Here is a 26643-nt window from a genome sequence, read left to right as displayed (position 1 = left end):
CTTTGGATATCCATTTCACCGCCTGCAAAATGGGAGCTCATACTATTTCCAAAGCTTTGGTCAGGAGCAAACTAGATACCGTATGTTTATGTTGCTTGTAAAGGCCTGCGCTGCTGGGGGAATGCTAATAGTTTCTTCAATGCTATTATTCTCCACTAGGTCAAGACAGAGCCACATTCCACCCCTCCTCTGGGTCTCCTCCCACAAAGAGCAAAGCTGGTAATGCTCCTCACCCCGCCTCCCCACACTTCCGTCAGCCCCACATTCTAATCTCCTGTTCACCCTGGGGTCATCATGGACCCCAGAATCAGGCCACCAGCCCCCTCATTCCCTCCAGGCATACCTTGTAGAGCATATAATGGCTTTTTGTCACTGCAAAGATGAGGTTGATGTTGTTCTCGGCCAATTTCTCTCCAAGCAAGGCAAGGGACGGATAGTCCTAGAACGAAGGCAAAAAAAAAGGTCAAGGTGGTAACATTTCTAACAGGCCGGGAGACCAGCCCCCAGCTCCAACATGTACTCAGGAACTCATCACTTGCTAAGAAAAGCATTTTCCCCTGGCCACCCTTAATAACCAGGCCCCATTGGCAGCTTCAAAGTGGGGAAATACGCAGAGATCTCCAGGAAAGGACCCTCTGGCACCTCCCAAACTGGATGCATCCCTCCCACCCGACCCCCCCAAGCCAGAAAGGAGACATGATGAGTGGGAGCTTCCCATACCTGGTCTGTGCTGCCATCTTTTTGGCAGGGATGGGGCAGAGAATAGAGGCTCCGCAGAATCCAGCCACCACATCCTACTATCTACCATCAGCACCTGTTATCTTTCCTCTCTTCCCTAAGACCTCTCCTCCCTATCTCCCTGCCCTATTTTCCTTCCCCTAAGACCAACAACTGGGCCTGCCGATGCCCCTCACAGGTCCTGCTCATGACTCAGGATGGGCAGAAGAGGTTGCTGACCTCTGGACTAGAAGTTGGGCTGTGGTGGGGGAAGGGCCTGGAGGAGGGGAAGGGGGAGGCCAAGAGGCAGTCTAATCGCGTCCTGAAGGATTTTAAGGGCTAATGATGGGTACAGAGGTTCTCATCAGCGTTATAGCTATCAAGTTTTATAGTTATGAGTCCTTTTTCCAGGCTCCATTATTTTTGGATAATATGAAAAGTCTGAAACTGGAGACAGGGGCATCTGGGTGGCTCAGGTGGCTAAGCATCTGCCTTTGGCTCAGGTCGTGATCTCGGGGTCCTGGGATTGAGCCCCATGTCAGGCCCCCTAACAGTGGGGATCTGCTGCTCCATCTCCCCTTCCCCATTGCTCATGCTCTCTCTCGTTCCCTCTCTTAAAACAATAATTTCTTCCTTAATCAAAAAAGAAAGGAAGAATGATGGATGGAAGGAAGGAAGGAAGGAAGGAAGGAAGGAAGGAAGGAAGGAAGGAAGGAACTGGAGAAAATAGGCTTGCCTAAAAAAGAAAATGATAAAATATTTCTCTCTAGTGAGACACCAGAGTGGATTTGGAAAGGGAGTATAGATTTTTTTTTTAATTGCATAGTAAGTGTGATAAGATCTTGATCACTGTTGCATCTGGATGGTAGGTACACAATTCATTTCACTGGCCTACTAGTATACATGTTTGAAGTTTTGCACGGATTGTTTTAAATGACATGATCATGGTCCTAGACTATTGACAGTGGAAGGTCCTTGGGGCCTCCCATTCTGTACAGGACACCTGCAGCCACACTCCTCACACTGACGGAGCTCAGTGCCTCAGGGAGCCCATTTCTAGAAGACACAAGGCTTTATCTTCACTTGTTTTGCCATATAACTTCTATCCCAGTTTTGATCTCTGCAGGTGCATAGTCCCTGCCCTCCTGTAAGATCTCTTCCACCCTCTGAGATCTATCCTGTCTGCCCAGGTCACCTCTTCCTTAACTAAACGCTTGCGTTTAAGTGAACAATGGCAGAAAGATGAATCGGCTACAAAAATCTGTGAGAAATGTTCTGAGTTAATAAGGAGTTTTAGAAGCCCGGCTGGAGAAGATGGAATAAAAATCAAATTCCCAGAACAGAATGGAAAGTCCATGAGTAGAGGGCCAGGTGAGCACCTGGACCACAGGTGGGATCATGGGAGCAGGGTTAGGGTCCCCAGCCCTCACCATCTGATTGGACACAGTGTACTCGTTGGCCTCGTTCAGGTGACACTGGCCATCATGTGGCTGCACCAGGCCCCCCAGTTTTCCATCTAGCGCAATGTGGGGCACATCATCCGTAGTGAACACCAGCAAGTGCAGCGCATCCTTTCGCCAGCCGATCTTCTCCTGAGAGAGAGAGAAGTTTGATGAGTGTCAAGCATTTCTGATGGCTGCCCAAGCCTGCCCCAGGACATTGGACAGGGCACTGGCCCATCTCCCGGGATCATGGTCTGATTCAGAGGCATTCCCCTACATGCATAGCGGGGGAGCACTCTAGAAACCACTCAGGGAGGATACCACAGAGCTCAGAAGAGACACAGCCTGCCCTGGAGAAGCCCACGTGCACAGAGACCAACCTCCACACCTGGTGGCCACTTTCTTACCAAAAGTGTAAGGACATCCCTGAATATTTTGGTAGCAGAGTGAACACATGAAGTATTAAACATACTGCGAGTTATCTACACATGAGCACCTGACATGAAAGCCGAGGGCTGGATTCACAGACTTTACAAGTGAAGAGCTGTTGTTCTTCTGGCAGATGAGGGGTGGAGGGCATCACCCTGTTTTCTCTCACCATACTGATGAGTGTAATAGCCTTAAAGAACTACACTATTTTTTCCCTTGCTCCAAAAGCAGCATAGAAATAAAAAATAATAATAATAAATCACAAAAAAGTCAGACTAACGAGAGGGAGAAAAAAATGGGTTTGAAGATAAGCCGATGAGGGCTGAGGGCAGGATGCCTCCTGTGAGGAGGAACCTAACCTTTGGAGGATGAGTCTCCTTGACTCTCAACATTCATCCAACATATAACTGCTGACCTCTGGCTGTGTGCCAGGGCCTATGGAAAGCACAGGGTCCACAGAAGAACTTGTTCCAAATCCCAAAGAGCTTATGGGCAAATGGAAACACAATTCCAACACATCATGAGGGCGCTACGGAAGATACATACAACGTCAATGGAAACGGGAGAGGAGGAGGAGGAGGGAAAGTCTTCCCAGGGCACAGGAAACAAGCTGAGCAGGGAGGAAAGCTGGAAGAAGAAATGAAAGAGAAAGCAGAAGGGGGTGGGTGGGTGTTGTAGGTACAAGCAAAGGCACAAAGAGGAGGCCAAGCACAATTTGGAGACCTAGAACAATCAACCTAGAAGGTCTCTGACAGCAATGAAATCTAAGCCATGACAAAACTAACGTGTGGTGTTAGAAGTCGAGACAGTGGTTCCCTTTGGCGGCAGGACTGGGAGGGGATTTAATAACTGAAGAGGGTCGCAAGGAGGCTTCTGGGTGGCTGCTGACGTTCTGCTCATTGATCTGGTATTTCCACCTTGTGAAAATTTGCCAAGATGCACTCTTACATAGTTTTCTGCACATATCATTAGATTTTGATAGAGTTTAAAACGGTGAGATAAATAAAGCAGTACATTGTAAGCCATGGAGTGTGGAAGGGAGGGCAGGATGCTTAGAGATAAAGCATAATCAAGAGAGTGTAGGGTCGCCTGGGTGGCTCGGTCAGTTAGATGTCTCTTGATTTTGGCTTAGATCATGACCTCAAGGTCGTGAGATGGAGCCCCACCTCAGGCTCTGTGCTGGGCATGGAGCCTGCTTGAGATTCTCTCTCTCCCTCTGCTCCCCCATCTCTTAAAAAAAAAGAGAGAGAGAGAGAGAATGAAAATCAACAGTGCTTTTTGCAGGAAAAATGTGAATCTGTTATCCATGAGGACACAACAATGTGCTAAACACCCTGACAAGAAAGTAGAACAATCTTTAATTTGACAATGTGTATTAAGAACCTTAAAGAAAATTAGAGGGATGCCTGGGTGGCTCAGTGGTTGAGCATCTGCCTTTGGCTCAGGTTGTGATCCCAGGGTCCTGGGGTACAGTCCTGCATCAGGCTCCCCGCAGGGAGCCTGCTTCTCCTTCTGCCTGTGTCTCTGCCTCTCTCTCTGTGTTTCTCATGAGTAAATAAATAAAATCTTTAGAAAAAAAAATCAGAGACCATAAAAAAATGGACAGAAATAGTTTCCATGGATCAGAACTATCAATGTTGCTGAGATGTCATTTCTCCCTAGATTGATTGATAAACTTGACACAATCCCAATCAAAAGCCCAGAAGGGCTTTTTGAGAAAATGGTAAGTTGAATCTAAAATTCATATGGAGGGCACCCAGGTGGCTCAACGGTTTAGTGCTGCCTTTGGCCCAGGATGTGATCCTGGAGACCTGGGACCGAGTTCTGCATCGGGTTCCCTGCGTGGAGCCTGCTTCTCCCTCTGCCTGTGTCTCTGCCTCTCTCTCTCTCTCTCTGTGTATCTCTCATGAATAAGTAAATAAAATATTTTAAAAATAATAAAAAAAATAAGGCAGCCCAGGTGGCTCGGCAGTTTAGCGCCGCCTTCGGCCCAGGGCCTGATCCGGGAGACCCGGGATTGAGTCCCATGTCGGGCTCCCTGCATGGAGCCTGCTTCTTCCTCTGCCTGTGCCTGTGCCTCTCTCTCTCTCTCTCTCTCTCTCTGGGTGTCTTTCATGATTAAATAAATAAAATCTTTTTTAAAAAATTTTTTAATAAAATAAAAAATATAAATAATAAATAATAAAAAAATAAAAAATAAATAAAATTCATATGGAAAGGCAAACAATGGAGACTAGCCAAATAATCTAAAAACAACAAAGTTGAGGGACTCATTATCTAAGGTCAAGGCTTATTATCAAGTCACAGTAATCAAGATACCCAGTAAACATATAGACAGTTGAGCAAGACAGAGATAAATAGACCCACATACATATCAATTCAATAGAAGGTACTGAAACAGTTAGACATCCATGTGGGAAACAAAATGAAGCTCAACCCATACCTATTACTGTATACAAAAATTAACTAGACCTAAGACTTTAAAGCTTCTGAAGGGATAGGAGAAAACCTTTGTGACCTTCGAAGAGTCTAAAGGTTTTTTAGATCAGATGATTTGCAGGATAAAATTTGATAAACTGGACTTCATCAAAATTAAAAACATCTGCTCTTTGAAAGATACCATTAAGAAAATGAAATGGCAAGGCACGGACTGGGAGAAAACATTTGCAAAGAAATAAAAAATCTGATAAAGAACTTGTATCCAGAATATGTAAAGAACTCCAAGATCAGTAAGAAAACAACTGAATTTAAAAAAAAAAAAGAAAAAAGAAAACAACTGAATTTAAAAAGATAGCGACTGGGACGCCTGGGTGGCTCAGTGGTTGAGCGTCTGCCTTTGGCTCAGGGCAGGATCCCAGTTTGGGGATCGAGTCCCACGTCGGGCTCCCTGCATGGAGCCTGCTTCTCCCTCTGCCTGTGTTTCTGCCTCTCTCTGTGTCTCTCATGAATAAATAAATAAAATATATTTAAAAAATAAAAATAAAAAGATAGCGACTTGAACAGACATTTCACCAAAGAAGAGACAGGGATGAAAATAAGTGCATGGAAGGCGCCTCAACATCGTTAGTCATTAAGGAAATGCACTTAAAACCACAATAAGATAGCCGCTAGATAGTCATTTTAATGGCAGAAACACCAACTCTGGTAATACCAAGTGCTGGTAAGGCTGTGGTATGACTAGAGCTCTCATAATTGCTGGTGAGAACACAAATGTTCCAGCAAATTCGGAAACAGCTTGGCAGATTCTTATAAAGTTGCACATATACTTTCCATCCACCTAGCAATCCCCTTCTTTGGTATTTACCCAAGAGAAACGAAACCCTATGCTCACATGAAAATTTCTATGTAAATATATATTTTTTTAAGATTTTATTTTTAAGAAATCTCTACGTCCAACACGGGGCTTGAATTCACAACCCCAAAATCGGATGCTCTACTGACAGCCAGCCAGGTGCCCCCCTATGCTAATATTTATAGCAGCTATTCATAATCATCCAAAACTAGAAACAAATGTACATCAAGTGGTGAACAGAGGGATACAATGCAGTACATCTATACAAGGGAGTACTATTCTGAGCAAAAAGGAACAAGGCTACTGATACGCACAACTTGGAGGAATCGCCAAAGCGTGATGATGATAAATGAGAAAAGCCTGACTCCAAATGCAACCTACTGTCTAACTCCATTCATATGATACTTGGGAAAGGACAAAAATATAGAGACAGACACAAATTGGTAGTTGCCAAAGGCAGAGGGTAAAGGGAGAGCTCAGCAACAAAGGGATGCTTGGAAACTTTCTGGGGTGAGGGAAATAATCTCTCTCTTCACTATAGACTTGGCTAGAAGACTTTCTTTTTTTTTTTTAAAAAAAAGATTTTATTTATTTATTCATGAGAGACACAGAGTGAGAGAGAGAGACAGAGACACAGGCAGAGGGAGAAGCAGGCTCCATGCAGGGAGCCCGACGTGGGACTCGATCCCGGGATTCTAGCATCTCGTCCTGGGCTGAAGGCAGGGGCTAAACCGCTGAGCCACCCAGGGATCCCCTGGCTGGAAGACTTTCACCTAAAAGGGTGAATTTTACTCTGGGTAAATCATCCCTCAATAACTGGACCTCAAACAAACAAACAAACAAACAAAAAAACCCTTCAAGAAGGATACATCTAGGGGCCCCTGGGTGGCTCAGTCGGTGAAGCGTCGGCCTTCAGCTCAGATCATGGTCCTGGGGTCCTGGGACTGAGCCCCACATCGGGATCCCTGCTCAGTGGGGAGTCTGCTTCTCCCTCTCCCTCCCCCTGTTCATGCTCTCTCTCACTCTCTCTCTCAAAAAAAAAAAAAAATCTTTAGACTCAGGGATTCGACTTCAAGGGACTCCATCTGCAAGAAGCTTTCTGAAATACACACAGCAGTATTTTCAGCAGTAGTGACACGCAGGGAAAGATGTGAATGCCCTCCCATTCAGGAATGGTTAAGTAAACAGAGATACCTCCTCTCTGGCCATTAGAAATGATAAAAAAGTATGAAATTATGTATAAACATGTGTAACATTAAGTGGAAAACAAAGCATCCAATGTGATGATGGCGGGTGGGATTGCAAACCATGTGAGAAATGAGCATTACTTTCTATGAAAGAGAGAGTAAGAGCAACTGAAACAACCTGCACCAGATTGGGGTTAGGGGTGAGAAGACAGGCAGGATCATCCTCTTTTAACCACTGTCCCCCCAGCTGTCTTTCACAAGCAAGTACTACTTTCACAAGACCGGGTTTCAAATGCTGATCTGTTGTTCAACTGTTTCCATCTTCTTTTCTTCCACGCCAGCTTCCCGGAGGAAGCTTGTAGGAACCTCAAGGAGGCTGGCCACCAGGACACAGGGCAACAGAGAACCTGGGTGCCCCAAGAGAGCCATTTCCCTTCATTGCCATCCCTGAATCACCTGTGCAGCTTTGACCAATTCATTTAACACCTCAAAAATATTCTTCTTGTTAGTAATAGGGGTGTATGTGTGTGTGTGTGGGGGGTGGGGGATAAATTTAAGAATTCATTAAAATACTTAGCAGGCTCTCAGCTAATGACCGCTGGGTCCAAGATAAATGTTAGTTAAATTGAAAGGTTGCATCTGAAACAGAAATAGCTCTACAAACAAAGAACGGCACAGCATAATAATAATAATTCTGTTTTCTCTGAAGTGGACTCTTGTTATGTAAGTGACGTTAACAAACTTGGCCCAGAGGTCGGGCTGCAGGGAATGAGTCAGGACATGCTTATTCATTCACCCAGGCTTTTGGGCTCAGATTATATAAGCAGTGACTCCACAGTGAATTTACATTAGAAATAATTTCCCTACCGTCTGCCTGGACTATTTTGAAGGCTTGGACTATTTTGAAGGCTTACGTTCTGTTTTCCATGTTTGGGGCAGACGGCAATAGTGGGAAAGTGGGAGGTTCTTTTCAAAGAAAGAATAGCGGGGCACCTGGGTGGCTCAGCGGTTGAGCATCTGCCTTGGGCTCAGGTCGTGATCCCAGGGTCCTGGGATCAAGTCCCACATTAGGCTCCCTGCAGGGAGCCTGCTTCTCTCTCTGTCTGTGTCTCTGCCTCTGTCTCTGTGTCTCTAATGAATAAATAAATAAAATCTTTAAAAAATATTTAAAAAAAAACGAAAAACAAAAACAAAGAAAGAATAGCTACAAAATGGATGCGGTGTGGGAGCCAGAGGACGTGAGCTTCTGAACAGATGAGGCTGAGGCCAAACCTGCTCTGCTCGAACTGAGACACCTCTCTCAGCCTTGGCTTCTTCATCTGTAAAATGGAGGAAATCCTATTCTGCAGGGTTGATGTTAGATGTAGACATAACATATTAAAAAGCCCTTAGCACATAAAAGAGGGGGCTACAAAAGAAAAGTCTATAGTTATTACTCTCAGACCACTAGTAATCTCTACATTTCTTCTCTTCACCTTTCACTGCTTGATTGGGGAGGCTCCACAACCATCACAGCGACGATGAAGTACTGCATACTGGAAAGTTTAAAAAAGACTTGAATTCAAACCATAGTGAGAGTCTCCTGCACACCTAACAGAACAGCTGAAATGAAAAAGATCGACCACGTCGAATGTCGATGGAGATGTGGAGTACACACTGCCGCTAGGAATGGGAAAGGGTAAGTGTACTTTGGAAAACGGTCTGGTAGTTTCTTAAAAAAGTTAACCACCCACCAGATGACCCAGTAAATCCACTCCCAGCTAGAAAAATGAAAGAAATAAAGGCAAACATCCACACAAACACTGGAACACGGACATTTAAAGGGGCTCAATGTTAACAGGCAAAAACGACCAGATCTCGAAAACAACCCAAGTATCTGCCAACAGGTAGACGGATAAACAAGCTATGGTCCATCCATTCAATAGAGTTCTACTCAGTGACAAAAGGAAAGGATGGAGACACTTGACAGCATAGAAAAATCTCAAAATAACTGTGCTCAGTGAAATAGACCAGGCCAAACAAGTATACATACATATATATATATATACTCAACCGATACAAGTTTAGCCAAATGCAAACTAATGTATAGTGGCTGCCTGGGGTGTGGAGCAGGACACACAGGAGGGAGAAATGATGAAGGAGCACAAACACTCACCGGGGAGAGAAAGATACGCTCATTATCTCAACCGCAGTGTATAGAGACATGTGCGTCTCTCTCACGGGTGGGGTGTGAACGCGTCAACATCGCTCAAGCTGTACGTTTTCCATATGTGTAGTTTATTGTACATCAGTTAGATCTCAATAAAGCTGTTTTGTGTAAAGAAGACTTGGTTTGTTCATAAAGACTCTAAAATACAAGAAATGACATGAACAGAACAAATGTCAGGAATGTGCCGGGGAGCGCGGCCTGGACACGTTCCTGCGTTTGGTGGCAGCAGGGCAGGCGTAGGGGGCTGTCCCCGGCCAGCCTCCCGTGGGCCCCACACCTGCCTCAGCTTGTCTCTCTGGCCTGGGGCAAATTACTCAATCTTGCCCAGGACCACTTTTCTTCTCTAAAATGCAAATCCTATAAAACCGACTGAACGGGGGGCCCTTGGGAGGGTGACAGAGGAGGGGCACAGACCGCGACTGTCCTCGTTATTTCCGTGGAGTTACGAAGCTGTGCCTTAAGTCTGTAATTCAGAAGCACACAATCTTGCTTTTGCACTGCAGGGTCATGGGTAATGTTTATTCCCCTTTCTGCTCATCTGCATTTTCTTTTTTTTTTTTTAAAGAGATTTTATTTATTTATTTATGAGAGACACACAGAGAAAGGCAGAGACACAGGCAGAGGGAGAAGCAGGCTCCATGCAGGGAGCCCGATGTGGGACTCGACCCCAGACCCCAGGATCATGACCTGAGCCAAAGGCAGATGCTGAACCGCTGAGCCACCCAGGCATCCCTCATCTGCATTTTCTATACTTTTAGATTGAATATATTTTCTTTTTAGGAAAAAAAAAATCATTTTAAGAGGGAAAAAAAAAACCAAACCCCAGACCTATGTATTTAGCTAAATTTTCTCCATGTCTTGGTGTGCGTGGGTGGCTCAGCTGGTTAAGCAACTGCCCTCGGCTCAGGTCACGATCCCAAGGTCCTGGGATAGAGCCCCGAGTCGGCCTCCCTGCTCCGTGCGGAGTCTCTTCTCCCTCTCCTTTCCCATCGCCCCCTGCTCGTGCTCTCTCTCTAATAAATAAATAAAATCCTTTAAAAAATGTTTTTTCCTCCATGTCTCAGACTAAAAACAAAATATTTCAAAGTCGGTTTCATCAGATGCCACAGAGGTCAGCCCTGGAGGAAAATGGCAGGGGCTGGGCGGGTGGAAATGGACCAGATTCGGAAGCAAGACCTCTGGCACCTGGCCAAGGCCACGATTCATTTAACTCCCTCTGGTTGGGGCTCAGATCCACATCAAATTCGCCACAATGTCTCTTTCGGCCTTCCAAGCCCCATCCCTGCACCCACTCGGGGGGGACCCCACCTTTTTCATCACCAAGAGAGACAGGTAACAGGGCTTGCGGCCTCGTGTCCTCCCAGCGGCTCGCAGGGTCTGGTCCCGCAGCCCGAGGACGCCTTTCAGTCAGAGGGGCATCCTCCTGGCCTCTCTGAGCTCTCTGTCCCCAAAGGAGGGCTCCTCCCACCCCGAGTTTGTTCCATCTGTCATTCCCTCTTCCGTTCCTTTTCCATGTGCCTAAAATGACCAGCTCATGACCAGCTGAGAATAACTCTTCCTGTGACCCAGCTACGCTGCCCATCTCACTTGTTTCTCTCTCTTTTCTAAGACTGGCAGATTCAGGGCTTCTATTTGCTCTCCACGATATTTTTTTTTATGATTGATTGATTGATTGATGACACAGAGAGAGAGGCAGAGACCCAGGCAGAGGGAGAAGCGGGATCCCTGCGGGGACCCCGAGTGGGACTCGATCCTGGGTCTCCAGGATCAGGCCCTGGGCTCAAGGCGGCGCTAAATCGCTGAGCCACCGGGGCTGCCCTCTCCATGATTTCTTCTCATCAGATCTCTCCATGTGACCCCCAGACAGCAGTTCCCGGATCCTGTGTCCTTCCCGCGTGCACCCACGGTCCTCTGCTGTGGTTGCACTTTCGGGTCCTGTAGGGGAGCTTCCCCAGTACTAATGTGCAGGGGTCCTCCTCTCCCTGGGCTTGACCTGCTACCCGGCCCTCAGGGTTTTTAAAGCTCCCCGGAGGAGCCCCATGTGCAGCCAAGGAAAAGAACCAATCCCATGGCCACTGCAGGCCTCGCTCCTGGGGCTTCTGTGCCCACTCGGAGCTCCTTTGGGGCCCCCTACACTGTCCTACCCCTGCCCCTCCGGTTGCTCTCCCAGCAGGTGGCTGAGGTCAATGGTTAACACGCCCCGCCCCTCCTCCCGTTTGTAGAGATCTGCTTGGATGACTGGCCATCACACCCTGCACCTGACCTCTCTCCTGAGCTTTGTTCCTAGGTCTGCCGTCACCTGGAATTCAGCTCATCTGAAGATGCAGCACCATCCTTACCCCCTTCAACCGCCCCTCCAGGCTTCTCCGTTTCTGACAACACCTTCTCTAGAAACCTCGTTATTATCTTTGTCATCTCTAGTCCGCCACCAGCACTGGCCAGTCCCACGCTGTCCATTCCTACGCCGAGCCACAGCCCTCGGGCAAGGCTACCCACGATTTCCAAAATTTTCCCTTCACCTCCCAAATGCTGTAGACGAGCGGGCACAGCCGGAGGCCCACCTTCCTCCTGGTCTCTTCCCTCCACCATGCAGGGACGCGTGACGGTGACGCAGTGTGGCCCGGCTGCTCCGGAAGGCAGTCTACACGGGTAGGTGACTGATTAGGTGGAAAGCAGCCACCCAGGGACTGTGGGTGTGTGTCAGGGGTAAGGAGTGGCTGAGGGAGCTGTCACCAAGCCCCAAATCGCTGACCCAATGTCCCTGGAGGCCAACCCTCCAATTCTGTAGGGACCCGTCTCACTGGGCCTGGGGCCAGAGAGGACTTTCCCAGGGTGGAAAATTCAGTAGGGAATTTGTCCTCGGCAGCAGAGATCTGGAGCTGAGGGAAGAGAGAGAGGGGTTCAGAGCCCCAGCCCTGGGATCACAAGAGCACTGCAGCCGCCCCGCGCTCGGCACTCAGTGAAGAGCGAGCAAATGAGCACACAAAGTCGGAGCCGGGCACCGAAACCCTCCCTGGCAAGGCCAGAAGCTTTGACCACATCCCTCACAATTCCACCAGCTATCTCGTGTGCTTCCCAATCTAACAAACATCTTCGTTCAAATGCCTAAATATGGGAAGCACCGATGGCTACGGCATCGCTTGCTGTCTGCTACGAGCTGCAGAAGCAGGAGCTGGGAGAGGCGGGCAGACAGCAGGGATGGTCACGGGGAAACCGGGCAGCCAGGCCTGAGAGTCAGTCAGGGGGACCTGGGGCTCTGTGACAGGAGTCCCTGCAAGATGGGGAAGCGGGAACGGAGAGGGCAGACCAGGCCTTCCTGGCCTGGAGAAAAAAATAAAACTGGCTCCTCCCAAGAGTGAAGACAAATTTGCTGGCTTGTTTACTTCTGACTTCTGGCCCAGGACAGCATGGGGACTGGGCAGCAGAGGATGTGGCTTCTCTGTCATCATCAGGGACTGCAAAGTCGGACAAACGAGGAAGGTCACTCAAGAGATCACGAATAAGCTTCCAGGGGCACCTGGGTGGCTCAGTCGGTGAGGCCTCCAACTCTGGTGTCAGCTCAGGTCATGATCCCAGGGTCATGAGTCGGAGCCCCGTGTTGAGGTCTGCTCTGAGTCTGCTCCAGATTCTTTTCCTCTCCCCTGCCCCTCCTACCTCCCTCTCTTGAATAAATAATTAAACGTTAAAAAAAAAAAAAAAAAGGCTCCATCTCCCCTGCCAACCTCCAATCTGTCCCTGGGTCTCCCTGAACAGCTCCCCACTGTACCCAGGCTTTTACCCCATGGCAAGGTGGCTCCACGGAAAGGCCACTGGGGGCAGGGAAAGCTTTTCTAGGCACCGGGTCAAAGGAAGCTGTGCTTGGCACACAATTGAGCATGCATGGTGGAGTTCACGGTGATGGTAGCCAAACACAAATGCCGCTTAGGGGGTGCACTGCTAGGAGCCACAGAAGACCGGCTGGAACGGACTACTCCAAGACCACACACACCAGCGGTGACGGGGCACAAAACTGACTCACAGGAAATACACGGCACCTGAAGTTTGGGAGGAATCCCAGAGGTGGTCTTGTCCTCGCTCCTGCCCCATGCGAGGAGCCATCCTCTGGTGTCCCCACCCCAAGGGCAGGGGGGACCCTGCACACATTCACTGCCCCATCTGGCAACCTACTCCGCTGCTGAGCAGAGATCTTGGTTAGAGAACTCCTCCTTACCTTGAACTTGACCCTACTTCCTGGCAGCTGCCCCAGCACACCTCCCACCCTTCAGAACAGCCGCGGGAGTCTACTCCCTCTTCTGCAATGATGTCTGAGGTCAATGATGCTTCTTCCCTGGTATCTCTCCTCCTGCTTGACCTTTAACCACTGCTCCTAAGATTTGGTTTCCAAGCCCAGCAGCAGCCACTTACTCACCGTCCTCTGTTCTTTCACCGTCAACATGTGTCTTAAACACAGCCCCCTGGGCATAGGCAGTTCCCCAGATGTGATCTGACCTCACAGAGGAAGACAGGGCTGACACTGGGCTCCCATTAGGTCTGTCAGTCCCCAGATCCATCTCAGAGCAACCTGCGTACACACAGGGACCATAACAGGGCATGACCAGCGAGAAGGGTGGCCTCAAGAACGCCCCTACGGGAGAGTGCCAGGGAGAGCCTGGACTGCTGCTTCCTGGGAACGTGAGGAAAGCTGATGTCCCGCCCGAATGAACGTGGGCTGGCCTGCTTGTTTGGAGGCGACACTCCCAACACTCTCTGGTACACGGTGTTCAAACACAAGGCGGCTTGGAATCCATATGTCATCCCAGGAGCATGTTCAGTGAGGATGGAAACACTACCTTTACAGAACTGGGTCTTCTTCTTCTTCTTTTTTTAAAGATTTTATTTATTTATTCATGGGAGACACACAGAGAGAGGCAGAGACACAGGCAGAGGGAGAGGCAGGCTCCCCATGGGATGCCCAATGCAGGACTCGATCCCAGGACCCTGGGGATCACGCCCTGAGTTGAAGACAGGCACTCAACCACTGAGCCACCCGGGTGTCCCATGACTGGGTCTTCTGACCTCAAGATCAATCTAATTAAAGTGGAGGTATTGATACAGCCCATGGGCCTCCGTCCGCACTGACGAGTCACCCATCACCCACTCGCTCCCTCACTGCTAGAAAAGACCCACCATCTGGAAAAGTGTCTCGCCACAGCGCTGTGAGTAGAGCCCTGAATTATGGATGAGAAGGCAGATAGTCAAAGTCCCATTTTACAGACAGGGAAGCCAAGGGCTCACTGCGCTCGCGCATCGGTGCTCTGACCGTGGGACGGCACTAGTGGGCTCCCTGGAAAGTCCTCAGGGCCGACAGAGCCACGTTGTAACTGTTTCCTGATAAACAAGAAACTCTTAGCTCCAGAGAACAGCAGCACGTACAACCGTGTTCCCCGAGGACTGTTTCGGTCCTCCTCGTGTGGGAAATTATAATGGTTCCTTGGATGGAGACTCGCTGTCTTCAGGAGCACACGCCTCCCACTGCTCTGCCCCTGCGTGACCACAACGGTCAGCAGGCACTCTTAACATCAAGGGGAAGAACTCCCGCCTCGGAGGCAGGTGAGTGGGCACGGTTCCATCTCTGGCTCTCTCGTTTCTAGCTGCCAGAACCTTGAGAAATTACTCAACCTTTCCAGGCTTGTTTCTTCGTCAAAAGGGGACACTAAAACCACATTCCGAGGATGAAGTAAAATGAGCCCTTTGAAGTACTTGGCATGAAGCCTGGCTCTCACAAAGCACTGAACCAATGGTAATCAATAACTTCATCAGTATGGGAGACCCAGAGGCAAGGAGAAGGAGGTGACCCCTTGAGGGAGAGGAACGTTGTGATTCAGTCAGTAGGTCCTAAGGGGCCAGCTCTGGGCACTCCGCTGTGTGCTCCGCTGGCACCGCAGGTTGTCGGACAAGCACCTGTCTTCCAGCCCGAGTGATGCTCACAGGTACAGGTGCTGTGGCTCATTCATCCGGGCATCCTCACAGCCCCTAACACAGAGTCTGCACACCGTACCCACTCAGCAGTCTTCAAAAGTAGTAACAAATCACTGTACCTTACCCTTTCCGGCAAGTACTGGGAGGGAGAACAAGTTTGGGGGAGAAAATGAGGAAGGGAAAGGGGGTTTGTCTGACCAGCCGGCAGGCAGATCCCACAGCAGTTCTGAACTCGGGAGCCATGGACACCGGCCCATGAGGACAACAGGGGTGAGTTCTGATTGGCCCCCCCAATCGTGCTCACATTCAAGTCTATTTCTGTCACTTTATAACAATAATCATGTTCCCATTAGTTGTTTTTCCTGCTTCCATCCGTACTTCGCAATGAACATTTTTTTTAAAAAATCTGTTCTGCGGTTAAACCTAAGGAGGGCAAAAGTGTAATATTTCTTTCCTTGGGGAAAGAAATCTTGGCCTGTGAGTCAGGATTTAGACATTCCCTTCGAGCCCAAGCCCAATAACATGCAACAGATCGTGTCTGATGTAGACTCTACGGGACAGTCCAATCCAAATGGAAGAAGAGAAGTATTTGGAATGCGTGAAGCTGAACCACATGAAGTTCCTATTTTTTTTTAGCAGAAACTATTAGTCAAGTATCAAGTACCATTGATCATCAAGTATCAGTAACTTCACATGGTTCCCGCTAATGTTTACACATAGGTTGTTTATTACCTACTGGTGGATCTGCAAGCTCAAATCAAACCCCAAGGATAGGGACTTTTTCCCATTTTTCTTCAGTTTTCTCCACCGCACCTGCCCCTGAACACGCACTGGGCACTCGATAACTACTTCCTGAGCTGGAAGTATGGCCAACAATGGGGCTTCTGGTTCTCTTTAATGGATGCATACACAGTGCAGTAAATGACATGGAGGCAGCCTGGTCCAACAGGAGGGCGGATGGGCTTGGAGCCAGGTGGACCTGCCAGGTTCCTGAACTTAGAAACATTAATGAATCTGTGAGAACAAGGCATCTGTTTACTCACCAAATGTTTAAGAGGGTCCTGTTATGTGTCAGGCAATGGGCTGGGTGCTAGGGAAATATGGTAGTGAGAAAAGAGATTGGGTCCCTGCCTTCAGGGGGCTTACTGTCTCAAAGGGGAGGCAGACATCAAAGAGTGGCTCAAATACAAATAAAATGGTAACCAGAGTAGAAGTGACCAAGGGCCTGGTGCTCTGACCTCATCAGGAGGCTCAATCGGGCTTCCTCGATGCATAGACGAGTAAGTGGAAGTCTGATGCATAAGTAGGCAGAGATTAGACAGTCAAAGAAAAGCAGGTTTGAGGGGAAGAAGGGAGGGATGAAGAGGCGAAGCAAAGAGGATTTTTAGGGCAGTGAAGCTGTTCCGTATGGTACAACAATGGTGGAAACATGTCATTGTACGTGCGTCCAAATCCATAGAACTATACCAAGAGTGAACACAGAGTCGACTATGGTCTTTGGCTGATAACGATGTGTCATTGCTGGTTCATGGATTGTAACAAATATACCACTCTGGTGGGGGATGTTGATGGTGGTGGGGTGGCGTGGGGCTGGAAGGGAGGGCGGCAAGAATAGGAGGTAAATGGAAACTCTGTATTTTCTCTTCTATTTTGCTCTGAACCTAAATCTGCTCTTAAACAAAACAGAGTTTGATTGATTGACTGATTGATCGATTTTATTTATTCATGCGAGACACAGAGAGAGAAGCAGAGACACAGGCAGAGGGAGAAGCAGGCTCCGTGCAGGGAGCCCGATGCAGGACTCGATCCCAGAACTCCCAGGATCATGCCCTAGGCCGAAGGCAGACGCTCAACCGCTGAGCTACCCAGTTGTCCCCAAAATAGAGTTTATTAATCAAAAAAATAAAAAATAAAAAAGGAAAAGAAAGAAAAGCAGGAATACAGTAGGAGTATTGCAAACAGAGGAAACAGCATGTGCAAAGGGCCCTCCCTACATGAGTTAGAAATAACGGAGTCAAGGTCACCGTGGTTGGAATGCAGAGGCCTGGGGTGGAGGTTTGGAGAGAGAGCAGGGCCAGAAGAGCCCAAGAATCAATCCGTGCCTCTTTCCCTCTTTGCCAAAGGCCATTTAAAGCACAGGGGAGCCGGCAACTTGAACTGAAACAGGGACATCCTCACCAGGCATGGTAACACAGCCCAGGGTGGAGTGAGCCTCCCACCCTCTCCCCAGGAGGGCTCTTCCCTGCCCTCATCAGCCCCGCAGGCCCAGGGGCGCGCACAGCCTCGAAGCAGGCACGGCAGCCGTGTTTTGGGGGACAGAGAGAGAGACAGAAGCTCCCGTCCCCACCCTGGTGACAGTTCCGAGATGTCCCTCCGTCCATCCCCAGGCCCCATGTCAACAAGCAGCTGTCAGCAGGGCAGCCGATGCCCAAAGCACAGTTCACAGGCTCCAGGCAGAACGAGGAAACATCATCTCAGGGGCGAAACGGTTACAAGATTCAAAAATGCACATTAAACCACAAGCATCTGCAAAACAGAAAGCCCAGGAGAATCTTCACCACCTCCGGCAAAAACGCCACGTGGGCTTGGGCACAGGGCCTACACACCTGCCCAGGTGGCCACAGGGCAGTTCCAGACCGTCGTGGTGTGTCCCCAGACACGGAGCCAGGGGCAGAGCTCCTGGGTGGAGCAAGGCCCGGGGTGCGGCACAATCAGCCTGCAGAAACAGCTGGCGCAGGGCGGTGGAGAACCCAGACCGCGTGGACACGGACCATGACAGGGAGTTCCTTAGGGGTCAGGAAGGGCCGAGGACAGCTACCTGCTTCGAGCAAGTCCCTCCGTTTCTCAACTCATGCTTAAGAAAAACCACCCAAGTCTGAGGTTTGAAAGAAGTCAGCCAAACAAGTGAAGAACAAAAATTTTAAAAAACCAAAAAAAAACAAAACCCAGATCAGCGCTGTGGGGGACACTGCGAGAGGGAGGGGGGAGGGCAGAGTGGAAACTTCTCAGAGCTGGGCCTGACCCCAGGGATGGGGAACTTCCCACCCTCCGCGGGATCCTTAGCAGCCCCCCCACCCCCGGCCTGAGGCCCCAGCCTCACCAGGAGGGCCCGAAAAAGCCAAATCGAGGGCTCTGAGCAGACGGGGCGGGGCCACGACGAGCCCTTTATGAAAAGTAGCACTGGGCCGCACAACCGGATGGTGTCCGGAGCTCCCCCTCCGATCCCACCTCCTGGCACCTTCCAGATGGGCGCTCCGAGGCCCCGGGAGGTCGGGTGGCCTGCACCGAGCCAGGCGGCGTGGAAGAGGCTCAGCCTGCACAGTCAGGTCCTCCCTGCTCTGCGTGCCACGGTCTGGGGCCCCCGAAGCGCCAGGCACCAGGCGACCGTCAGCGCCCGGGCTTTAGAGTCAACCAGACCCGCTGCCAGGCCCTGCCCTCGCCCTTCCGACCCGTACGTTTCACGACTCCTGTGCCACGCGGGTCCTTCTCCGAAGGCCAGGCTCAGCCGCCGCCCGAGACACCCTGAAGGGCTGCTGTGGCATCAGAGAGGACCTACGTGAAACGCTCGGAGCGTGGGTGAGGGCTGAGCAAGGGCAGCAATTGCTTTTGTTTCTAGAGGTCCCCGGAATTTGCATTCCTGCAGAAAGTGTGGCCAGAGTGAAGCTGTCCTCCCCCCAGCAACTCTGGGGCTGTGGTCTTCATTTTAGATTAGAATGTTCTCATCAACAAAGGCATAAAGGAACCCAACCCATGCCACAGACTTCTTAACTCAGCCTGTAAACTTACTTTGTTTGCTTTGAGACTGACTCATCCACCTATTTCTGGGAGGAGATACAATGCTTTAAAAATTTAACAAACAGGGACAGGGACGCCTGGGTGGCTTGCAGTTTAGCATCTGCCTTCAGCCCAGGGCGTGATCCTGGAGTCCCAGGATTGAGTCCTGTGTCAGGCTCCTTGCATGGAGCCTGCTTCTCCCTCTGCCTGTGTCTCTGCCTCTCTCTGTGTCTCTCATGAATAAATAAATAAAATCTTAAAAAAAAAATCTAACAAACAATGCAAAATTAGAGAATAAATATTCAACCAAAGTGCTTGAAGGATGTGGAGGATAAATGTTGGGGTGCTAGAAGCTGAAGCCAAAAGGGGAATGTGCTGGGTCACCCAGATCTTACTTTCTGTCTGACTGGAGAAAGCAGCCCCTAGAACCTTCTGCAGCCAGGATGCACCCAGCCAAGCTCAAGTTCACAGGTCACTTCTTTAACCGTGAACAACAACAAAGTGGTGACTGGCAACCTGGAATGCAGAGCTCTTTGGCCACCCGTTCCCTGTCTTGCCAGGCCAAGGGCAGGCCCAGTTCAGGGAGAAGGGGAAGCAGCCCCAGCCCCAGTCCCAGTCCGACCCACTCATCACATTTCTATCTACACAATTTGAGAATAAACAACCTAGAGTCAACTTCTACAGAGTCCTGGGGGAGCAATACAAGTGGTAATGGGGAAATTATTATTCTAACCAACAAAGGCTGGAGGATAGATTTCTAGGTAAAGATAAGAAACTAAGGGCAGTTTGCATTCCTTTTTATGCAACCTAGCCGGACAGAATGCATTGGGAAAAGAATGCCTGCATTGAGGGCAGAGGCGTCCCTTAGCTGTGAGCGCCTTTCAAGGGGTCTCTCGCAGCAGTGTGACAGGCTGGGAGAAAAGAAAAGACTTGTCCTCGTAGAATCAGGGTCCTTATCCTAAATGGGAAACAGTTTCCTTCTTTTTGCAAAGAACAGCTTTCCAAGAAATATAAAGTGGGCCGCGGAGGTGGGATTAAGGTCAGGCATGTGAACATTCCATACCCCTAAATCCCACAAGCTGATAACAGTCTATCCCAAGAAAACCCGGGGGAGAATGGAAGCAGAACAAAGCTTCCCCTGTGAGCTGCTCAAGCCGTTTATCAGCTCACCGCCAAGGGCTCGGGGTCACTCTGCTGTGGAGGCGGGAGGGTGAGGGACACAGCTGCCCAGCCAGCTCCAGCCTCCGTGACCCTGCTCTCCCAGCACAGCTCACAGGCCTGCAGGTGCTGTCATGCTTGGTTTTCGGGATTAAGTGGAAGGGCCTTTAATCTGCAACAATGAGGAGGCAGCAAAAAACTTGGCAAACAGAGCCAGAAATGCTCAGGACTCAAAAACAAAACAAAACAAAACAAAACAACCCACAAATCCCTCTCAAAATCAAATTATCTTTAAAAATCTAAATATCAAAAAAAAAATCTAAATATCATTTTAAAATATCTGGGATTTGCTTCAAATAATGGGAGAGAGAGCGATGAGGAACACAAATGAAACAGGATCGGCTAGGAGCTGATGACTGTCAAAGATGAAAAGAGTACATGGGTTTAATTCCATTGTTCTCTCTACTTTTGTACGTTTGAGATGCTTCGTTCTAACTTAAAAAAAAAATCATACAAACGCATCGTGAAAATGTAGATAAACGTAAAATTTACTAAACAGCAAAGAAAATGAAAATCACACATAGTCCTATGACCAGCGACAGTGACTGTTAATGTTTCGTTCTATTCGCTTCCCATCTTTTCCACATTCTTCTTTTGTTTGTAACCTAGCATCATCTGTTTGACCACTTCCTCTCTGTTGCTCTTACTTTATCTTAAGAATTATTCACAAGCCTCTACATGTCCTTTAAGGGTGTGATTGTTACGTAGTCTTTCCTCAAAGGGTAAGCGAAACCTACTTTCAATATCCGGCTTCTGTAAGTAAGGGTGTGGTGAACCAGGAAGGAAGGCATTTCTTCTATGGGTGATTCCAAGTACGAAAGAAATTTCTGGATATGTCTCCAAACATAAACACACGTGAAAAGGAATAGTAAGGGAGAAAGAAGCTGCTGACTCCCAGACTCCATGCTTCCAAGCACTTGTTAACGTTCTAGGTACTTGCTGACTGCAAAGGCCATGGAGGGAGGGAATGCCAGCAGACACAGGACAGAAACATACCCATGAAGTACCTCTCAGGCAACAGGAATTCCCAAACCAGATCAGGCTATGAATTCAAGCAATCTGTCAGCATCTCTGAAATGCTCAAGTCTTGAAATACGAAGTTTCCAGAGGGAAGAAGATTTGCATGGGCCTGGGGTGGTAAAGGAAGGCTCTGCAGGCACCAGAGTGGATCCAGCAGCGTCTCGGAGACCACTGTGCCTCCAGCATCCAATCATGCCACTCCAACTACGCTAACAGGATTAATATAACAAGGGGTTGCTTCTCCTGTCACTGAGTTCTTTCCCCCAAGCTTTCAAGAGGATTTCCTCCCTGCAAAAAAGAAAATCCACTGAATTCTCAAGATGGGGCCATGGGAGGGACCTTGTTTTCCCTGCACTATCTGTCCCCGCCAAGAAGCGGATTTGACAGCATATCTGTGAAGACGATGCCTCGTACCATCAATGCCTGAATGCCAGTCAAAAATATAATTTTTCATTCTGAAGCCAATCCACAAGTGGTCCATATTGTGACAGCTCTCTGTAATGACAGAGAGCAGACCACATCCTAGCCACATTGCGCCTGGCCTTCCTGGACTCCTACAGAGCACCGGGGGCCTCTGAAGCCATCCATGTGGCTCTGGCCAGCAGCTGCGAAGGTCACGCTGCAGCAGTCCTGGATAGGGAGCCACGGGAGACCTTCTCCAGCGGTGGCCCCCAGGACATAGCAAATGACAACAGACAGTAGGAGACTGCACTTTCTTCCCATTTTTTCCTTCCTTTTATCCCTCCCTGCCTACCATTTCAACTTTTTATTTCAGAAGGGACAACTGTGGCCCTTTTAGCACTTGGTCAAGATTGAGTGGAGAAAAGTGAGTCTGTGACACACTGAACACACGCTCTCGGAGGTCAGAAACTATGTACGTGGACAACTAAGTGCTTTCCACTTAGTACATGAATAGGAGCTTCTCCAAACTGAGTTCCAGTCCCCTTTCCCAACCCTCCCCCCAAACATGGGAGACCCAATGATTGCCCTCAAATCCAAGAAAGCATGATCATTTATACTTGCTCTAGGATAACCACTATGGAAGAATTGTAAAAGTATATGTTGGGATAGCAAATTCACGAGTGACTGCCTTCAAAATCTTCTGTGGTGGTTTTGACAGTAGAAAATTAGTTGAAGAATAAGTTATGACCTAACAAGTGCTGGGGAGGACAAGTAGAAAAAGGAACTCTCCTGCACTGCTGGTGGGGATAGAAATTGGTGCAGCCAGGAATCACAGGAAGGTTCCTCAAAAAATTAAAAATAGGGATGTCTGGGTGGCTCAGCAGTTCAGCGTCTGCCTGTGGCCCAGGGCGTGATCCCGGGTGCAGGGATCAAGCCCCACAACAGGCTCCCGGCATGGAGCCTGCTTCTCCCTCTGCCTGTGTCTCTGCCTCTCTCTGTGTCTCTCATAAATAAATAAAATCTTTTTTAAAAAAATTAAAAATATAAACACCACATGATCCAGTCATTCCACTCACTACTGGGTATTTACCCGAAGAAAATGAAAACCCTTGAAATGATCTATGTACCCCTATGTTTACTGCAGTGTTATTTATGATAGCCAAGGTATGAGAGCAACTCAAATGTCCATCAGTAGATGAATAAAGAAAGATATATACACACACATACGAAATGGAGTATTATTCAGCTATAAAAAAAGATTAAGATCTTGCCATTTGCAACAACATGGATGGACCTAGAGGGTATTACGCCAAGTTGAAATAGATCAGAGAAAGACAGATACCTTATGATTTCACTTACATGGAACCTAAAAATTAAAACAAATGAACGAACAAACAGAAAGCAGAAACAGACCCATAAATACAGAGAACAAACTAATGGTTGCCAAATGGGAGGTTGGGAGGGCGGGATGGGGGGCGGGCAAAATGGGTGCAGGGAAGAGGGAGATACAGGCTTCCAGTTCTGGAAGGAATAACTTCGAGGGATGAAAGGTCCAGTGTAGGGAATATAGTCAATGGTTCTGTGACAGTGTGGTATGGCGGTGGACGGCAGCTGCACTTGTGATGAGCACAGCATAATACATACGCTATCGAATCACTACGTTGCACACCTGAAATTAATGTGGCATCATGTGTCCGCTATACTTCAATTACGGAAAAAAAGAAGTTATTACCAACATTCCATTTATATATTTCACTGAGACTGGAACCTCTCAAAGCATGAGTTCATTTCTGACCTAAGTCTACGTCCTCCCTATGGATTCATATATCACGGAGAAGCTGGAGAAAAACAAACAAATAGAAATGCAACCTAAGATGACATGCAATTCTCTTCTTCAGCCAGATTCCCTAATACAGCAATCTTTAAGATTTACGAAAATTGGGCCAGCAAGCTCAACAAGCTTCTATGCACAGGGCTTGAACTTGGCCTTTTTCCCCTGAAAAGCAGCAAAAGGGCCTAACATACAAACAGAGAACAGCTGTCCTCTGGCAGAGACCGTATCCACTGCACACAGCCACACCCTGACACAGGGACGCACCAGCTCTGAGCCATCTCTGAGCCATCACTGAGCCCCAGCTGATGTGACTGCTGTAGATCCCCCACGGGTCCCTGAGCTCACCCTCTGACGTAAGAATGGACAGGAACCACATGCCGGGGTGGCTCAAAATCGGCCGTCTCCTACGGGCAGTGCCAAAGCCCGCCCACACGGAGGGATGAAACCAGGTTACCTTGCAGACAGCCGCCTGGAGGACGGCGTCAAAGCCCCCCTCAGGCGCGTCGCGGTTCCGGGACACCCTCTGTTTGCGAACCTCCTCATTGAAGCTGTCTACTCTGTCGGTAAGAGGCAGCAGATGGCGGAAGCCAAAGGAGGGCACGCAGTTTGGGAATAATTTGTACCTGGAGAGAAAGAAGAGAAGGGTCACTTTGCATCACTGTAGGTGAATCTTAAACAACCAAGTACTCTGTGTGTTCACTGAGGGCCTCAAGCAGCACTTGTCAGTATGTTCCAGCACCTACTGTGTGCCCCTGGGACAGGCACGGTTTCTCCTTGGAGCGCCCAAAGAGGAAACAACACAGTTCTTATTCTACAGACGTCAAGGCCTCAGGCACAGGCAAGTAGTATGTCCAGGCTGTAAGGGGACGGAATGAAAAATGGTTCAAAAAAAGTAGAGATAACGGTGGGCCACTGTGGTCGGAGGAAGACGTCCTGGAGGAGCCCTGGCGTGGGCCTTGAGAGGTGCGAGCTGCCCAGTGGCTCGGGCGCCACGGCCTAGCAGCACAGCAGGGAAGGCTCTTGTGGGCTGAGGAAGGGGGTTGATATCGAGTGGGAGCAGCCTGAACAGAGCTACCCTGAGAAACCAGCTTCCTGCAAGCAACTCCGCTGCCGCGTGTGCCAAAAGGTCACATAATCCCGTTGCGCCAAGCCACTCACGGATCCTCGTGTGCCAGGACGTTCTGGCACATGAGCAAATGTTAAAGGAACAGGAATGAAAACATTCTTTCTGCTTCTTCATTCCTTTTACAAATATTGCCATGATAAACGACCAGTTCTCCTAAATGCAGCAGAAATTCAGAAACCAACCATCTTCGAATGGAAAATTCAATCTGGTGATTTGGGAAGAGGCAAGTATTGCACCTCAAAGGAAGGTTAGTGCTGCCTCTTTCTCCTGTGATACTGGATGACCTCATCTTCAGTCAGTAGGAGAGCTCCCACATGGCCCCATACCTGGAGGAAGTCAGATCCCAATTATGGATCTAGGAGTCTCAGCTTGACATGTGGCCACTGACACAGGAAGACAGGCCTTACATTGTTTCACAAATGCCTTCTCCAGGTGAGGGGGGAGAGGGTCCTAGCCGCAGAGAAGCACACGTGCAAGAGCCCTGTGGCAGGAGAGCACGTGGGGAGCCCGAGGACAGGACGGCCCTGAGGCCAGAGGGTGGAAGTGAGGGTGAGGATGGACCAACAGGAGGCCAGGAAGGCACACGGACAGACTGCGCAGTTGGGGGCCATGTTAGGGAAGCCTCTCTTTCAGAATGAAAAATGAAAGAAAAAAAAAAACAACCCACTAAAGGAGAGGCACGGAGGGAAGGCTTTATAACCCAATTTAAGCGGCGTACGTGGGAAGGGAAACAGGCTCAGCAACTACTGGGGATCCTGCCTAACTGCTGCCAGGGCAGGTCTGGACAGGCTCCTTTTCCCTAAATGAGAGGCAACCTCTAGTTTCTACGAGGCCATTCCACTCTCCCTGGGGACCTCCAGTGCCTGCTTCATCCACCTGTTACCACGACAAACCGGTTCTGGACAGAGTCCACCCCACTGCCCTAGAGGCCCTGCTCTCTCTGGACAAGGGGCAGGAGCTACATGCTTTCTCCATCTGTCCGCCTTCCCTTTGTTTCACTCCCTCCTTCTTCCCCAAATCTTTACCCACACCTTGTGCTTGGACAGGACAGATTTTTGTATGACCCAGGCCACCCAAACGTTTTATTCCCGTCTCATTTTGCCATGGAGAAAAGGTCACAGACATTATACTCCCAGCCGGAAGAAGGAGCTGAGGTCCCATCAGTAGTTATTTGACAAGCGGACAGGTGCAGGAGGAAGTAAATATACACCAGCTCCCTTCCCCCAAGCCACCACATCTCTCTGTGCCGTGCTGGTCCGCGATTTAGGACTCCAGGCGGCTGTGTGTTGTCACAATTGATGGGGTGGGTTGAGGAAAGGGAGGAAGAGGAACAGAGGAGCAGCTGTCCTTCAGTGAGAAAGCCGGAGAAGCTGTGAAAGGCTCACCAGTATTAGCTCGGCATTTTCCACCTTTTCCCTTTCATTCCTGCTAACAGCATTAAGTAGATATATTTCTAATTGGAGAATTACTATTTATTAAATAGTCAGGCACTAAAAAATATGTTTGCCAGAGAAGCCTTCACGGCAGAGAAATTACTATAACCAAATCTCTTAGTGTGAAGAAAAAGGCTTTGTCACGCAGATCCCGTTGGTTGTCACAATGTCCTGGGCACCTGGAGGGGCTCAGTGGTTCAGTGCCTGCCTTCGGCTCAGGTTGTGATCCTGGGGTCCCAGGATCAAGTCTCACATCAGGCTCCCTGCAATGGAGCCTGATTCTCCATCTGCCTGTGTCTCTGCCTCTCTCTGTGTGTCTCTCATGAATAAATAAGTAAAATCTTAAAAAAAAAATTATGATGTCTTCTGTGACTAGTTATTTAATTTAACTTATTTAAGTAAACTGAAGGTCTAGGTCTGTAAACTGAAGGTTTGGGGGTCTACGGCCAAGGAAGGCTCCATCTCCTACCCTGCATCTGTCCATAGAGCCCCGTTTAGGGACACGTATGGGGAGTTACTAAATTAAGGATTATGAACCAAGAAGATAAAAAATATATATATGCTTAACTTGCCTCGGGGAGCATGTACATATGAAAAGTGAT

General features: G+C 48.9%; 1 protein-coding gene across 1 annotated transcript in view; it reads right to left on the bottom strand.

Annotated features, from left to right (window-relative positions):
• The window catches only part of ITGB5 (integrin subunit beta 5), a 113196-nt gene that overhangs the window by 51306 nt on the left and 35247 nt on the right, over nucleotides 1-26643 (bottom strand). The window contains exons 5-7 of the mRNA XM_077884139.1: nucleotides 23937-24105; nucleotides 2148-2309; nucleotides 344-439 (exon numbers count right to left, since the gene is read on the bottom strand). Of these exons, the coding sequence (XP_077740265.1) occupies nucleotides 344-439; nucleotides 2148-2309; nucleotides 23937-24105 (427 nt within the window). The remainder of the gene's footprint in view (nucleotides 1-343; nucleotides 440-2147; nucleotides 2310-23936; nucleotides 24106-26643) is intronic.

The sequence above is a fragment of the Canis aureus genome, chromosome 35, assembly GCF_053574225.1.
Source record: "Canis aureus isolate CA01 chromosome 35, VMU_Caureus_v.1.0, whole genome shotgun sequence".
Taxonomy (NCBI): Eukaryota; Metazoa; Chordata; class Mammalia; order Carnivora; family Canidae; genus Canis; species Canis aureus.
The sequence above is the reverse complement of the archived record's forward strand: the minus strand, read 5'-3'. Positions and strand labels throughout refer to the sequence as shown.